The 16,483-nt window shown below is 38.0% G+C and overlaps 1 protein-coding gene across 2 annotated transcripts in view; it reads left to right on the plus strand.

The window, feature by feature from the left end:
* Positions 1 to 16,483, plus strand: part of LOC106875366 (uncharacterized) — a 119,606-nt gene that overhangs the window by 94,223 nt on the left and 8,900 nt on the right. For both annotated transcript variants that reach the window (XM_089351497.1, XM_089351498.1), the window contains exons 4-8: positions 9,806 to 9,885; positions 10,605 to 10,684; positions 14,111 to 14,300; positions 15,021 to 15,245; positions 16,091 to 16,162. In XM_089351497.1, coding sequence (XP_089207623.1) covers positions 9,806 to 9,885; positions 10,605 to 10,684; positions 14,111 to 14,300; positions 15,021 to 15,245; positions 16,091 to 16,162 — 647 coding nt within the window. The remainder of the gene's footprint in view (positions 1 to 9,805; positions 9,886 to 10,604; positions 10,685 to 14,110; positions 14,301 to 15,020; positions 15,246 to 16,090; positions 16,163 to 16,483) is intronic.

Here is a 16,483-nt window from a genome sequence, read left to right on the forward strand (position 1 = left end):
GGTTGATATGGGTTAATGTTCAGCTTAACTGTTTATGGGGTTAAACTGCTGAGGGTTTGGTTTGTGGGAGAAAGAATACAGCCAAAAGGGCAGTGTTGGTTGTATTAGGCTAGATGGAATATGTGGGAGTAGAGGCAGATGGATCAAGTAGGTTTGCTTGAAGGTGGCAAACAGCTTGCTGATCTAGAGAAGCAAAAGTCATCACAGTAGTAATAGAAGCGGCAGAGAATCGTGTATCTGTGGGTTAGAGTTTTGTAATACGTGGTGAGTTTTTTATCAATCAGTTGGGTGGCCTTATTTTGGATATATATGTGTGTGTGTGCTTAACAGTAGTACTGTTCCCAGATAGTACTTTAGTGTAGGTCTTTGTGTGCATTGTAAAAAAGTCAGCAGCTGATAAGGGTTGAATATTATTTCATAGCCTGAAGACAAAGCTTAGTCTTTGAAATGTTGTGTGTGTGTGGTTTCACAGAAATGTGTATATAGTTTTAAATGTACTTTTTTTTTCCAAGTTTCATAATGGCTTTAGTGGTATCCAGGTAAAATAGTCCATGGAGGATGTAGAAGCCTTATATTGAAGTCGGACATACGCAGTGTGTGTGCTTGTGTGTGTGTGTGTGTCTAGATGTTGATCTGGATCCAGAAGCAATTATAAGATAGCAGAAATCAGTCAGTAAAATTGTATCTTCCAATTCAATGCAAAATGTAATATGCATTAAAATAACCTAATTTATATCTGTTGGTATCTTTTGCCAAACCACTAAGTTTGGGGGGTGCAAATGAACCAACACTGGTGGTCAAACAGTGATGAGACAAACACACAAAGATTTACACACACACAGAGCAGGCTTCCACACTTTCATCTACCATGAGGCACTGGTCAGCTCAAGGCTTTAGTAAAAAAAACACTCTAGGCGCTATGTAGTGGGACTGAACTTGAAACCATATGGTTGCAAAGAAAGCTTCTTAACCACACAGCCATGCCTGATATGGTAACTATTCTTTACAGCTGGGTGAAGTAAGGGTTTCTCGTGTGCCCTAAAACAAAACAAAATACTTAAAGCAGATTAGAATCCTGACCTCTGTGTACATAGCCTGATACTCTCGCTACTCAGTCATTACAGCAGCAGAAAGAAAAATGAATGACAATGACCTAAAATAGTGTAAAAATAACAAGAAATACAATCTGTTTCAGAAATGATATCCTAACTAGAGGGTGGCATTCTTAACAAAGATAAGAGAAAATTTTTGAGGAAGTTCCTGTTTGATGAAAGAATGAATGGAGAACCGGATACAAAATCAATGATAGATCTTTATCCCCGGCATCTCTCGAGTGAAATTTAAACTTAAAGCTAAACAAATATAATTTTGGGTGAAATCTAGAAATAACATAAAGGCAAAATTTTATTGTGGAATTACATTGTGGCTTTATGTCTTTTATCCTTTATTTGTTTATCATTAGACTATGGCCATGCTGGGGTGCCACCTTGAAGAATTTTCAGTTGAATGAATCAACCCCAGTAATTAATATATTTTTTTAAAGCTTGGTGTTTATTCTATTGGCCTCTTTGACTGAAGGGCTAAAGTACAAGGACATAAACACACCAACACCAGATGTTAAGCGGTGGGGGGTGGAGGACAACACAAAGATACACACACACATATATGATGGGCTTCTTTCAATTTCCGTCTACCAAATCCACTCACAAGGTTTTGGTTCACCGATGGCTATAGTAGGAGACACTTGCCCAAAGTGCTACACAGTGGGACTGAACCCGGAACCATGTGGTTGGGAAGCAGATTTCATACCACACAGCCATGCCTGCACCTCATTATGTTGGACTTTTGAACTCTGCACAATTTTTTCTCTCTCCGTTGTTTTTCATTCTCTCTCCATTTTTTTTTTCTTAATCCTTTCTGTTGAAGAGCATAGGCTCGTAATGTAAAGACATTTCCATTCTTCTCAAGTGTTAAACTAATATACCTGTTGTTCCTGCACTTGTCTTCATCTTTTGGTTTCTGTAAATTTGAATTTATATATATATATATATATATATATATATATATATGAGAGAGAGAGAGAGAGTTTTAAAACTTTTAGAAGAAGTGGGTTGACTGTGACTTCGGAGTCACTGCCACCCCTCTACTTGTGAAAGTATATGTACTTGACAAAAATGCTTAATTGTTTTTATTATAACTCGACATAAAAACATTTATATTTGTGTGTATGTGTAAAATAGTTTTTTTTGCCAAAGAATAATGTTAATTTGTTTTCATCATAATTCATCATAAAAACCAACATTAATATATATATATATATACACACACACACACACACACACACACACACACACACACACACATGCATAAAACAGTTTTTGCTTAAGAAGGTCTATCTTTTATCAGAGCACATCTGAATCATGTGTGTGTGTGGGTACAGGCTTTAAGAATACAATTCATTGTGTGTTGGAATTACAAAACCCACATGATATAAACATTACAGCTGGTCATGTCTGATGTTATATGAGTCTACATTCAGCTATGTATAAAACTTGCCCATTCATACTAATATAGAAAAAGAACAAAGAGAGAAAAGTATGATATTATTAATAATATTAATAACACTTTATAGTTGGACTCCAGTTATTCTCCGCCCATATTTCTCTTTGGAAATGTATTGAAAATATGAGTCGAAACTTTATCTTAAACCAGTTTTAAAGTAAAATTAGGAAAGACACAAGCATGGTTGTGTGGTTATAAAGCTTGCTTTGCGACTGCATGGTTTGGGGTTCAGTTCCACTGTGTAGTACCTTGGGCAGGTGTCTTCTATTATAGCCACAGGCCAGCCAACACTTTGTGAATGAATTTAGTAAGTGGAAACTGTGTAGAAGTTCAAATTTATATGTATGTGTGTGTATATATATGAGACAGGTTGTGTTTGTATTTTTGGATCCGTGTTTTATCCCCACTCCCCTATTTGGTAGCCAATGTCAGTTTATCTTTTATATTTTACTGGTTTCAACCATTAGAATGTGGCCATGCTGGGGCACCAGGTTGAAGAATTTTTATTGAATGAATCAACCTCAATACTTTTTTTAAAAGAAAAAAATCCTGGTACTTATTCTATTGGTCTCTTTTGCCAAACTGCCAAGTTATGGCGATGTACATGTAATGTAGGAGTTCAGCTGAAGAGACTGATGGAATAAGTACCAGAATTTAAAAGTTAAGTACATCGGTCAATCTGTTTGAGTAAAACCCTTCAAGGTGATACCCCAGCATGGCCATAATTCAATGATGAAATAAATAGAAAATAAAGGCAAATGCTGTAAATTTTTGTGTACAGTTTGGTGCAGCTAATGTTGAGCAGAAGTAGCTAAGTAAAATTCAAATGGGCCATATCAAGCCCAAATATTCTACCTGTTTTAAGTTCAAACTGACAAGATCTGGCTTCCTACACTTACCCTACAATGTCATTCTAGGAATATACAATCACATCATTGAAATCTCAAATCTAAGAGATAAGGCTTGGTTTATTGAAAACAATGTGAATATTTGACAGTAATCTAAACACTAAAAGGTCAAAGTCTTAGGACCAACCTAAAGGTTGACAACCTTGAATATGTGAGTACTTGGGTCAGTTTTAGCTCACAGCTGTTGGCCAGTGATATAACTGTAGACATGCTGTCTTCAGCAATAAGACTTGAAACATCTGTTTCTGTTAATCCTTTAGCATTTAAACTAGCCATATTCGGCCTAAATAAATACACAATCACATCATAGAAATTTTGAATCTATGAGATAATGTATGATTAAATCAAAACAATGTGAATAAGTAAGTATTACATTTGCTAAGATAATCTGAATGCTAAAGCTTTAAAGATAATTTGGTATTTTTTTAAGGAATTTCACTGAACTGATTACATGTAATTGCCTTAATTCTTGTCTATACGAGAAGTAGAACGACCTACTGGATACGATAGTGGCAGGCTAGATAATGGATGAGGCACTTTAGACAACAGGTTCTGAATTCAAGTCTAATGCACAGCACTATTCTGCAATTACTTCAGTTCATCTAGTTATCAGCAATAGATGCTATATTGCCAAGGAATGATAGCTATGATGGACTGATCTTTTACTTTAGGGGAAGGTTTATCTCATCTACTTCACATCCTGAAACCAGAGCTAAGTACTGACCCTTAAGAGACTCTCAGAATTAAAGTGGTATTTACATTTTTTTTGCTAGATTACCACTCCATGAAGTCCTCAGTTGAATTCAAGTTCATATTTTGTTGCATATTGTAAGCAGTGAACTCAGCAATTCTACATAAGGTGCAGGCATAGCTGTGTGGTTAAGTAGCTTGCTTTACAGTCACGTAGTTTCAAGTTCGGTCCTGTTGTGTGGCACCTTGAGCAAGTGTCATTCTACTGTAGCCCAGGCCAACCAATGCCTTGTGAGTGAATTTGGTAGGCAGAAACTGCATGGAAGTGCATGTGTGTGTTGTGTATGTCCTTTCAGTCTGTGTTTGTAACCATACTACTTGGCAATCAGTGTTGGTTTGTTTATGTTCCTGTAACTTAGCAGTTTGGTGAAAGTGATCAATACCTCTTGTGCACATTTTTTGAGATGGTGTAGTATGATCTGGGTTGGGGTGGGTTCAAGTAACCTTATAGATGGTCTCATTGTTAGCTCTTTTGCATGCATGTGTGTAGTGTTGGTGCTTGTGGTATTGTGCGGCTAGTCGGGGTGCATTATGTTAGTGTGTGATGGTGTGTTACTTAGCAATTATTAATTTGTGTCACATTTACATCATCATTATCATCCTCATTTAGCATCTGCTTTCCATGCTGGCATGGATTAAACGGTTTGACTGAAACTGGTAAGCTGGAGAGCTGCACCAGTTCCAGTCTGATCTGGTTTGGTTTCTACAACTGGATGCCCTTCCTAATGCCAACTACTCCAAGAATGTAATGGGTGCTTTTTATATGCCACCGGCATGGGTGCCAGTTACATGAAACCAACATCAGCCACAACTTGGTTTGACAGGTCTTCTCAAGCACAGCATATCGCCAAAGGTCTTGGTCACTTATCACCTCCATGAGGCCCAATGTTTATAGGGTGCTTTTTACATTCCACTGGCACAGGTGTGCCTGTTATGTGATACCAGCATGTAAATATATACATACATACTCACAGTGCATACCTTGCGCATGCACAAAATATATTTGTAAGTATATAAGTTTATCTTTTTGAAGCTTTAATTTGATCATGTATGCTAACATTAGGATATTCAGCATCTCAGGGGTAATAAAACGAGTACTAGTTGAGCATTAGGGTCAAATAAATTAACTTGCCCCTCCCTCGAAATTGCTGGTCTTGCCACCAAAATTTGAAAGCAATATTAGGAATTTATCTGCGATCTGGCAGAATCATTTGCAAAAAGGGCAGCAAGCTGGCAGAAACGTTAGCACGCCGGGCGAAATGCTTAGCGGTATTTCATCTGCCGTTACGTTCTGAGTTCAAATTCCGCCGAGGTCGATTTTGCCTTTCATCCTTTCGGGGTCGATAAATTAAGTACCAGTTATGCACTGGGGTCGATGTAATCGACTTAATCCGTTCGTCTGTTCTTGTTTGTTCCCTCTATGTTTAGCCCCTTGTGGGCAATAACGAAATAGGTATTTCATCTGCTGGTGTTTCGTTCTGAGTTCAAATTCTGCTGATGTTGACTTTGCCTTTCATTCTTTTGGGGCTCGATTAAATAAGTACCAGTTACGCACTGGGGTCGATGTAATCGACTTAATCTGTTCGTCTGCCCTTGTTTGTCCCCCTCTATGTTTAGCCCCTTGTGGGCAATAAAGAAATAAATATTAAGAATTGATGAAGTTGCTAATGTGCAGTGTTTCTAATTACTGCTTATGCTTCTCTATTTGCGCTTCGTTATGTTTTATTGCAATTGCTTAGTTTTGATTGGAGTAAAAATGTACCAAGTTTCATTTTACCATGAGAAGTCATCTGTGTAAAGAGACATTTGTACAGGCAAAAGAGGCAGATGTTGTTATTGCTTAACCTCAGGTCTTGATCCAGTAGATCTGTGATCAAATGCATTCCAACCATGATGATCTTGTCTTCGTTTCAGATATAGTGAAGATTTGTTTTACATTTGTTATCTGAGAACTATTCTGATTATTGGCATCAGGTTACTGTTTGCAATCAGGATACGATCTGGACTACACACACACACACACACACACACACACACACACACACACACACACACACACACACACATACAGTATATGCATGGTTGGATGGTTAAGAAGTTTGATTCTCAACTACATGGTTTTGTGTTCAGTCCCACTGTATGGCACCACGGAGGAGTGTCTTGTATAGCCTTGGGCCTAGAAAATAAAAGAAGCTCATAATGTGAGTGTGTGTGTTAGTGATTCCTTCTCTTGAAATCACATCAAAAGTGCTGAGCTACAGGTTTTGTCTACTGAGGATGTAAACATAACCTCACCATTTTGTTCAATGTTATGGAAAGACATTGAATGTAAACTTTCTCACACACACACACACACACACACACACACACTCCCTCTCTTTCACTCCCTTTCTCTCCCTTTTCCTCTCTCTTTCTCACTCCCACACATGCATTCACAAACTATTGAAATCAGTTGTATATTTCTGATTCATAGTTAACAACTCTTGCTGAAAGAGATGGTTTAATAGTAATTTGTGGGTGTGGAGTTGCATGCTTTTTCTGTGTGTGTGTGTGTTTTAATTTAACAATACAGAAGTATTGTTAAACTGAGGGAAACAAAGGTTTGTTTGTTTTTGAGCATTTTAAAATGGGAATGAAATTTGGACATATTGATGTTACAAAAGACATATTGATGTTAGAAAAACAAAGAAAATCCTTGAGTGAGTAAAAAATTTAATAGAGTAATCTTATTCGTTTATAGATGCATGGTACTTGAAAGTAAAAATTGTAGTATATCAGTGACAAATAAAAAAAAGAATAATGGAATTGATTCAGTGAGTAAAAGTGGTAATCTCTTCGTGGTTAGATTTGAAGAGAACCATGGGAAAAGTATCCATGCTGAAAATACATTTGTTATATTAAACATTTTTGAAAGGGGTACACATTTAACCCATTCGTTACTGTATTTATTTTGAGATGCTCTGTGTTTCTTGCAGTTAATTTTAAATATAAGAAAGAATTTAGCAAAATTAGTTATCATTAAGCTAGTGTTAGGAACATAAATTGTGACTAAGGTTTGGTGGAAGATTTTAATTCAAAACTTATGAAAGCAAGACATTAGTACTACAGAGCAAGAGGTGGTTTCAGCTGGGTTGGTATCAAAAGGATTAAATCTTCTGAAAGTTTGCAGGCATGGTTACGTGGTTAAGAAGCTCAGTTTTCAACCATGTGGTTTCAGGTTCAGTCCCACTTAGTGGTACCTTGGGCAAGTATCTTCTACTTATAGTAGATTTCAAAACAATTTATAATGGTCGTGTAGTTAAGAAGCTTGCTTTATCACCTTGTGTTTTCTGGTTCAATCCCACTGTGCAGCACCTTAAGCAAGTGTTTATTATAGCCTCTGGCTGACCAATGTTTCATGAGTGAATTTGGTAAACAGAAACTGTGGATGTTATATGTGTATATATGTAGGCATGTTTGTGTTTGTTCTCTCAGCACTGCTTGACAACCAGTGTTGGTTTGCTAACATCCCAGTGACTTAGTGGTTCAACAAAAGAGACTGATAGAATAAGTGCCAAACTTGAAAATAAATATTGGGGTTGATTTGTTCCAAGGTACTGCTCCAGAATGATTAAAGTCCAGTGACTAGAATAAGTAAAAGATAAATGCAAAAATGAAGTTAATAAAAAGTGTGTGTGCATGTGCGCCTGTAATACACACCCTCACGCACACACACACATCAGTATTTAACCTTTTCGCATTCAGATTTCTCTGTCAAATGTAATACATATTTACACACACTGTTTTGAATTTAATCCTGCATTATCACCTATCTTCAATACTTTGACGATGTGATAATTTATCTTCAGAACGATATAGTGGTGTAGGTGGCTGAAACTGAACCTGGTCAATTTGAACATAAAACAGGTGGAATATCTGGGCCGGATATGGCTGGTTTCAAATGCTAAAGGGTTAAAGTAGAACAGAAGTTATCATATCTGATGCAACTCAATCTTTCAGTTGTCTTACAAAGAAGCTGTTTATTTGGTTAAGTTTCTACAAATTACTTAAAATAAAACTGGCACATTTTAAAGCGTGTTAAGTTTATTACATGGTCAAATCAAATTAATTGTGTATATATGTGTGTGTAAGCTACCATTTTTATTGATAACCATTAGAATTATCTGGACAGTGGAGTTATAAATATTTTTTTTAAATGCTATACCTCACCATTATATAATGGCATAAAGGGAAAATTGGAAATAATACATTGGAATAAAAGCTACAAAGAAGATTGAGATGATGATGGTGGTGGTGGTGGTGGTGGTGGTGTGTGTGTGTGTGTATAAAGAACAGTTACTAACTGGAGAAAGAAGGTATATCATAAGCCTAGAAATATCAAAAGATACACAGAAGTAAAACTGATGAAGAATTTTGGATAATTTAAAGGTGTACAACCCCTAAATTTGATTAAATAATGTTGACAACTATTTGTGTGTGTGTGGTGCTGTAAATAATCTCTAGCATGAAATTAATGAAGCAAAATAAAAATAATAAAAACTACCTAAATTTAGTCGTAATTTGACCTTTCTCTCCCTCTACTGAGGAAAGCAAGTTGCTTGATAAGAAGAGCTAGCTAGGAAGTTCTTTCTATGTTCAAGAACTATGACATAACATTTTAAAAATTATATTCATAAATAAATAAAAAAATATAGCTACATTGTTTTAGAAATAATACATTTCTAAATCTCGCAGAGAGATTTATGCAGTAGTGATACGATGAAGTAGTTGTATGCTGTCAGCTTAATGTGACAGTCCCCTGAAGGGAATAATACTACTGTTGTTTAGACCTAGAACTTCTTAATGCTACGGTCATGCATTACCCATGTACACACACACTCACATACCTGACTGTTTTATTGAAATCGTACAAATACTGTCCAATGTGTTTTGAGTTTTTAATGTATAAACTTCGTTATCGTCCGGCAGAGTTTGGTAATTTTTCAGATTAACACCCGCACGATCTTCACTAGGGTGTTAGGGTTAGTGTTTTAGGGTCAGAATTAGGGTTTTAGGGTTTGGGTTAGGGAATTACGTCCCTTAACCGTAACCCTAACCCTAACACCCTAGTGAAGATCGTGCGGGTGTTAATCTGAAAAATTGCCCAGAGTTTGTGTGTGTGTGTGTGTGTGTGTGTGTGTGTGAAAATAAGAAGGAAGACAAAACAACAACGAGTGGTGAGGTTAATGAGCGTCACTGACAAGTTAGAAGACAGTTATGTGTGACAAGTGGCAGCATGGAGGGCCACAGAATCACCTTAATACATAACAGCATGAGGTAAAAGAACATTAAAACAATCGCTATTACCATTTACCACGCACGCTCGCTCGAACGCGCGGCTGAGTTTTTGATCATAAATCTTCGAAGCACAGTAAACATAACATAACGAAGAACAAAGTCTTATGGAATGTAAGGCCGCCCGACCGCACGTGAAATTAATTCGAATTATGTGTGCCATTATCGTAAATATGTTTACACGCAAGCATGCATATCTTTACAGTAAACATGGTTATATAATCTTATGGTATTTCATTTTGCTTTTTTAGACGGCGAACATCACTTTGTTAACTTGGATGAAAAAATTCACAAACAAGCGACAAAAGGATGGAAGTCTGGACGAGGGGAGGTAAGCGATGATTGACTTCTCAGAAGCTTATTTCTAAAATGAGAAATTTATTTCTTATCTGTATTCATATGAATACTAAATATTGGTTCCTTTTAGCAGGTATCACAGTAAATGGTTTCTCACCTTTACCTGGGAGCTTATACATGTTCCCTTTAGGGAACTTTGGCTCAGTCATACAAGTGGTCTCAACAAATCGCAATGCAGCTGAATATTGCTTCAAGGGAACTACACTTGATCGTCAGCTTTAGTTAGACCACATGAAATGTTGGCTCAAATTCCCCAAAAGTCAGTGCTGTGATGTTTTTGCACTAAGTATGATATATATGCAACCAGCTAATTGCTTACAAGTGCTAAAAGACACTTCTTCCAGTAATATACAATGACCAAATGTAGAACAAAAACCAATTCTAGAAACAACTACAACAATAAAAAAAAAAGCTGGTATTTCCTTATTTCAGCTCATCAGATGTAAAAATAAAAATGTTAATTATCATCAGATCTCATTATAGACTAATAATTTTCTTTATGTGTTAAGTTATTGTGAGGAAGTATGAAGATAACTTTATGGAGACTTGTAGGAAAGTAAACTTGTTGTTTATGATGAGACTTGATGTATATAAACAAGTAGGGTTTTTTTTATGCATTATACTTTTTTTCTGTTTTTAACTGTTGTTAATTTTTTAATTATGTATTTATTGAATGTCTTTTTGCAATTTCAGGGTTTTGATAACAAAGGCAAACCTCTGTTAATTGTCTATTTTCGTGTACAATTTTATGTTGATGAAGTTTGCTTATTAAGGTAAGCTACAGAGGTATTCTCTCTCTTCTAAAGTGACTGCTCGTTGTTTTATGCATGTATGTGAGGTTCCTTAATGACATTAAGGAACCTCACATATGTAATATTTACTTGAGTTAGATATTTCTGCCCTATCTGCTACATCAGTCATTAGACTCTGGCCATGGTGGAGTACTACCTTGAAGAATTTTTGGTCAACTGAATTGCCCCTAGTTTTTATTTTTTTAAAGCCTGCTATTCTATTGGTCTCTTTTGCCAAACTGCTAAGGAACAGGAACATAAACACACTGGTTGTCAAGTGGTGGTATGTGTTCGCATGGATGATGGTACGCTTGCACTAAATGAGGATGCAAAGAAAGAGGTCTGGAGATGCTACTTCGATAGATTGCTTAATAAAGAGAATGAATGGGAGAAAGAGAGCCTGCCGTATGTCGACCCAATAGAGGGACCAGCTATCCGAGTTGATAGTACCAGGGTAGATAAAGCAATTAAGAGTATGAAGACCGGGAAAGCCCCCGGCCCATCAGGAATCACTGCAGAGATGCTCAAAATATCTGGCAGTGTTGGCTATAGCCTAGTCACCCGTATTACGAACCAGGTGATACACGAAGGAGTCATACCCAATGACTGGTGTAGCAGCATCATAGTCAACTGCTACAAAGGTAAAGGTGACGCTTTAGATACAAATAATTACAGAGGCATCAAGCTGTTAGATCAGGTTATGAAAGTTACAGAGAGGGTCATAGCCCAACTAATTAGGGAGCGAATCAATTTAGATGAGATGCAGTTTGGGTTCGTGCCAGGTAAAAGCACTACTGATGCCTTATTTGTAGTGAGACAGTTGCAGGAGAAATACCTAGCTAAGGATAAACCTCTGTACCTGGCTTTCGTTGACATGGAGAAAGCCTTTGACAGGGTCCCCCGATCCCTTATCTGGTGGTCAATGAGGAAACTTGGGACAGAAGAATGGTTAGTGAGAGCTGTGCGAGCCATGTACAGAGATGCTGCCAGTAAGGTGAGGGTTGGAAATGAGTACAGCAATGAATTCCGGGTAGAGGTAGGGGTCCACCAAGGTTCCGTCCTCAGCCCCCTCTTATTTATCATAGTCCTCCAGGCAATCACAGAGGAGTTCAAGACAGGTTGCCCCTGGGAGCTCCTCTATGCTGATGACCTTGCCCTAATTGCGGAGTCACTATCAGAACTAGAGAAGTTTCAGGTGTGGAAGCAAGGTCTAGAATTGAAGGGCCTTAGAGTCAACCTAGCTAAAACCAAAATCCTAATAAGTAGGAAGGTAGATAAAACACAAACCCCTTCAGGTAGATGGCCCTGCTCAGTATGTAGAAAAGGAGTAGGTAGTAACTCTATAAGATGTACCCGGTGCAAGCTATGGACACATAAGAGGTGCAGCAACATCAAAGGCAGGTTAACTGGAAGTTAGTTTTTGTTTGTGGCAGATGTTCAGGTGCAATAAAGACTGTAAACAAACAGGAAACAACTTCTATCTCATTCCAGGGTGAAAAACTAGAGGTAGTCGATGGCTTCCACTATCTGGGCGACCAAGTTAGTAGTGGGGGTGGGTGCGCTGAAAGTGTAGCTGCTAGAATAAGAATAGCCTGGGCAAAGTTTAGAGAGCTCTTACCCCTGCTGGCGACAAAGGGACTCTCACTCAGAGTAAAAGGCAGACTGTATGACGCATGCGTACGAACAGCCATGCTACATGGCAGTGAAACATGGGCTGTAACTGCTGAGGACATACGTAAGCTCGCAAGGAATGAAGCCAGTATGCTCCGTTGGATGTGTAATGTCAATGTGAATACCCGTCAGAGTGAAAAGCTGAACATTAGAAGCATCAGTTGTGGTGTGCAAGAGAGACGATTGTGCTGGTATGGACATGTGGTGAGAATGGATGAGGATAGTTGCGTGAAAAAGTGCCACACCCTAACAGTTGAGGGAACCCGTAGAAGAGGTAGGCCCAGGAAGACCTGGGCTGAGGTGGTGAGGGAAGACCTTCGTACATTGGGCCTCACCAAGGCGATGACTACTGACCGAGACCTTTGGAAATGTGCTGTGCGTGAGAAGACCCGGCAAGCCAAGTAAGATCGTTGCCAGTGCCCCTGGACTGGTTCTTGTGCGGGTGGCACATGAGATGCACCATTTTGAGCGTGGCCGTTGCCAGTACCGCCTGACTGGCTCCCATAGGATTTTCGAGCGAGATCGTTGCCAGTACCCCTGGACTGGTTTGTGCGGGTGGCACATAAAAGACACCATTTCGAGCGTGGCCGTTTTCGTGCGGGTGACACGTAAAAGCACCCACTACACTCTCTGAGTGGTTGGCGTTAGGAAGGGCATCCAGCTGTAGAAACTCTGCCAAATTAGACTGGAGCCTGGTGTTGCCATCCGGTTTCACCAGTCCTCAGTCAAATCGTCCAACCCATGCTAGCATGGAAAGCGGACGTTAAACGATGATGATGATGATATATATATAATTATATATATGACAGGCTTCTTTCAGTTTCCATCTACCAAATCCACCCACAAGGCTTTGGTTGGTCCAAGGCTATAGTAGAAAACACTTGCCCAAGGTGGCACACAGTGGGACTGAACCCAGAACCATGTGGTTGGTAAGCAAGCTACTTACCACACAGCCACTCTTGCACCTATATAAATGATGTGGGAGGATTTGTCTGACAGACATGGTGTGGTAAAGGATTTTTTACTATAAGATATGATTAATGATAGTCAGAACGAGAGATCTGACACAGACACCTAACTTCTTTAATACTATACTTTCTATATATTGGTTGGAGGTTCTCAAAGCAATTGGAAACTGTACCCTAGATGTTACCCTCAGAAACACGTCCACTCTTCCTGTTTTCATTTTAACCCTTGATTTTTTAGCATTTAACTTTTATATATGTGTGTGTGTGTGTGTGAAATCTTTATTAACAGCAAGACTAACAGCTCATTAAAATATTAAGTTAGGCCTTAACTATCTTTTAATTACCATTTTATATATATATATATATATATATTTGCTATGATAGATCGCTAGCCACTACACATTCTTTTTTTCTCTCCTTGTTTCTTTCTGTGTTCCTTTCTGTGGAAGAGTGTAGGCTCGAAACGTTAAAGACTTTTTCACTTCCTGAGCGTTATACTAATACATCTGTTTGTTGTCTACACCACCTGTCTTCGTCTTTTGTTTTGTTTTTTTTTGTGAATTCTCCCTATATGTGTGTGTTTGTGTCCATTTTAAATACCCTTGTTTCTAACTCTATGTACAATAAACTTCCTAAATTATTTTTATATTAGTTTTTGTATTAATTCCATGCTACATGTGTTGCCATAATCCATGATACATGTATTGCTATGGTCCATGGTCACATGCACTGCTATATTCTAAAATTCCTATATTTTCATTCCTTTCAGGGAAAAAGTAACTAGACATTTGTACTATCTACAGTTGAAAGAGAATGTTTTGAAATACCGGCACTTCTGCAGTAAGGAACGTTGTTTCCAGTTGGCAGCTTTTGCTCTACAGGCTGATTTTGGTAACTACTATCCAGAAAAACATAAATCTGGAGACTATTTTGATCCTCGAAAATATTTCCCTGCTTGGGTAAGACCCTGTTTTATCAATCTGTTTTTTTTTTTTTATTCCTTTTGAAATAAAACCTAGCGCTGTTTCTGCACTGAAGAAATCAAACATTTTTATAAAGCACAAAGAATCAGGGTGATGGTGTTTAAAATTGTGTAAAAAAAAAAATATTTAACAAAGGAACAAACATTCAGTCATTCATGGAATATCTCAAAGCACACACTCAAGGCTATAAAGAATAGTCTGAGATTCAATGTTGCAGAAGAGAATTATTTCACATTCTCTCAAAAGCCCCCCCCCCTCCCCTCTCTCTCTTACACACACATCTGGTCTGATAAGAACTGGTGACCTAGAGGACTGCACCACATTCCAATATCTGCTTTGGCATGGTTTCTAAGGCCGGATGCCCTTAATAATCATCTTACAGTGTAATGAGTACTTTTTACGTAGCAGCAGTGGTGCCAGTGAAATTGAGTAACTCACCAAACAAGACTTCTCAACTAGGAGATGGCAGGCTAGTGTTGAGAGAAATGGCTTTATGCCAGATGATGAAAGATTAAAGTGTGGTAGAGTGACAGGAACCAAGTGTCCTGCTGTAGGGGAGATGCATGGTTACCCCATTTGATAAAACCTTACGTAATTCTGACCATTTCATTATAATAAATTTATATTTTGCTTTTAATTATTGCTTCGGGGATGATGTCAAACTTTGCTTCATTTTTTCTGTGCATTGTGTTGCAGATGGTTGGGGAACATGGTAAAGAATACCTCATTGAAAATGCTCCCAAGATGCATAAAGAACAACATGATGTCACAAGGAATGAAGCAGAACTGAAATTTATTCGAGAGTCTATCAAATATCCTGCTGCTCATAACTTACATTTTTACCGTTTAAAGAAGAAGAAAACAGACAAAATTTGGAATGCATGGCTGGGTATCTGTCCCAAGGGAGTAGAAATTTATGAGGTAAGTTCATTGTTCTTTTCCTAACATTTTGTGTCTGTGTGTGTTGTTGGTTTTGGGCAAGTATTTTGTATTTCATGTCATGAGTTCAATCATGTTGTCTGATCATGTCTATTGTGTACCCGATGATTTGTATTCTTGTATTCTCTGCTGTCCAGTCTATCCAACCATTCAAAAAATTAGATGTCACTGTTCTTGTTCAGTTAATCATGCATGATAAAGAAGTTTACTTTGTAGCCACATAGTTTGGAGGTTGATTCCATGTAGAACATTCATGGCAAAGTGTCATTTTCTGTGGCTTTAGACTGTGTTGTGTGTGCCTACATGTGTCTCTCTATGTCTTCACATGGACACTATTTTGACATCAGTATTATTTATATTCCCCGTGCAGGTGGCACGTAAAATACACCATTTTGAGCATGGCCGTTGCCAGTACCGCCTGACTGGCCTTCATGTTGATGGCACGTAAAAGCATCCACTACACTCTCAGAGTGGTTGGCATTAGGAAGGGCATCCAGCCGTAGAAACTCTGCCAAATCAGATTGGAGCCTGGTGTAGCCATCTGGTTCACCAGTCCTCAGTCAAATCGTCCAACCCATGCTAGCATGGAAAGAGGATGTTAAACGATGATGATGATGATGATAGGTCAAATATTTCTTCTGATTAAGTAATGAGATTGGTGGTGTGCACACTTCACACATACCCCTACTTATGTATGTCTGTGTGTTCGTATGTAACTGTATTAATCTCTGTATGGTGGTGATGGTGGTGGTGGTAGTAGTTGTGATTGATACTTAAAAGGAATGTCTTCTGTGAATTGTGTTTCACTTTTCTGCCTTTTATTTCAGGAAATGACTGAAGATTTCAAGAGTCTTCTCTCAACATTTCTGTGGCCAGACATAGAAAAGTTATATTTCGATGTAAGTATATTGTTTCATCACTTTTATGTACTGCTACACACAACAGTACAAATATTGTGTGGCCCCAGTTTAATAATCTTACCACCATTGTTAGTATGTTGCTATTTGTATTGTTACAAATTTTACAAGACCATACGGCCACAGTCAGAATGACTGACACAAGTAAAAGAATATGGAAGTATCAACACTTAGGAGCCTTCAAGTGCTTCAAATACTTGAACACTGGCATTCTTTCATGAAGATGTGAGGTCACTAATCTTTTATTCTGATAGTCCATTCTTCTAGTATTTCTTATTTCACCATGCTTAACATAATAGTAAT

Source organism: Octopus bimaculoides, chromosome 4, assembly GCF_046866305.1.
Source record: "Octopus bimaculoides isolate indiv1 chromosome 4, ASM4686630v1, whole genome shotgun sequence".
Taxonomy (NCBI): domain Eukaryota; kingdom Metazoa; phylum Mollusca; class Cephalopoda; order Octopoda; family Octopodidae; genus Octopus; species Octopus bimaculoides.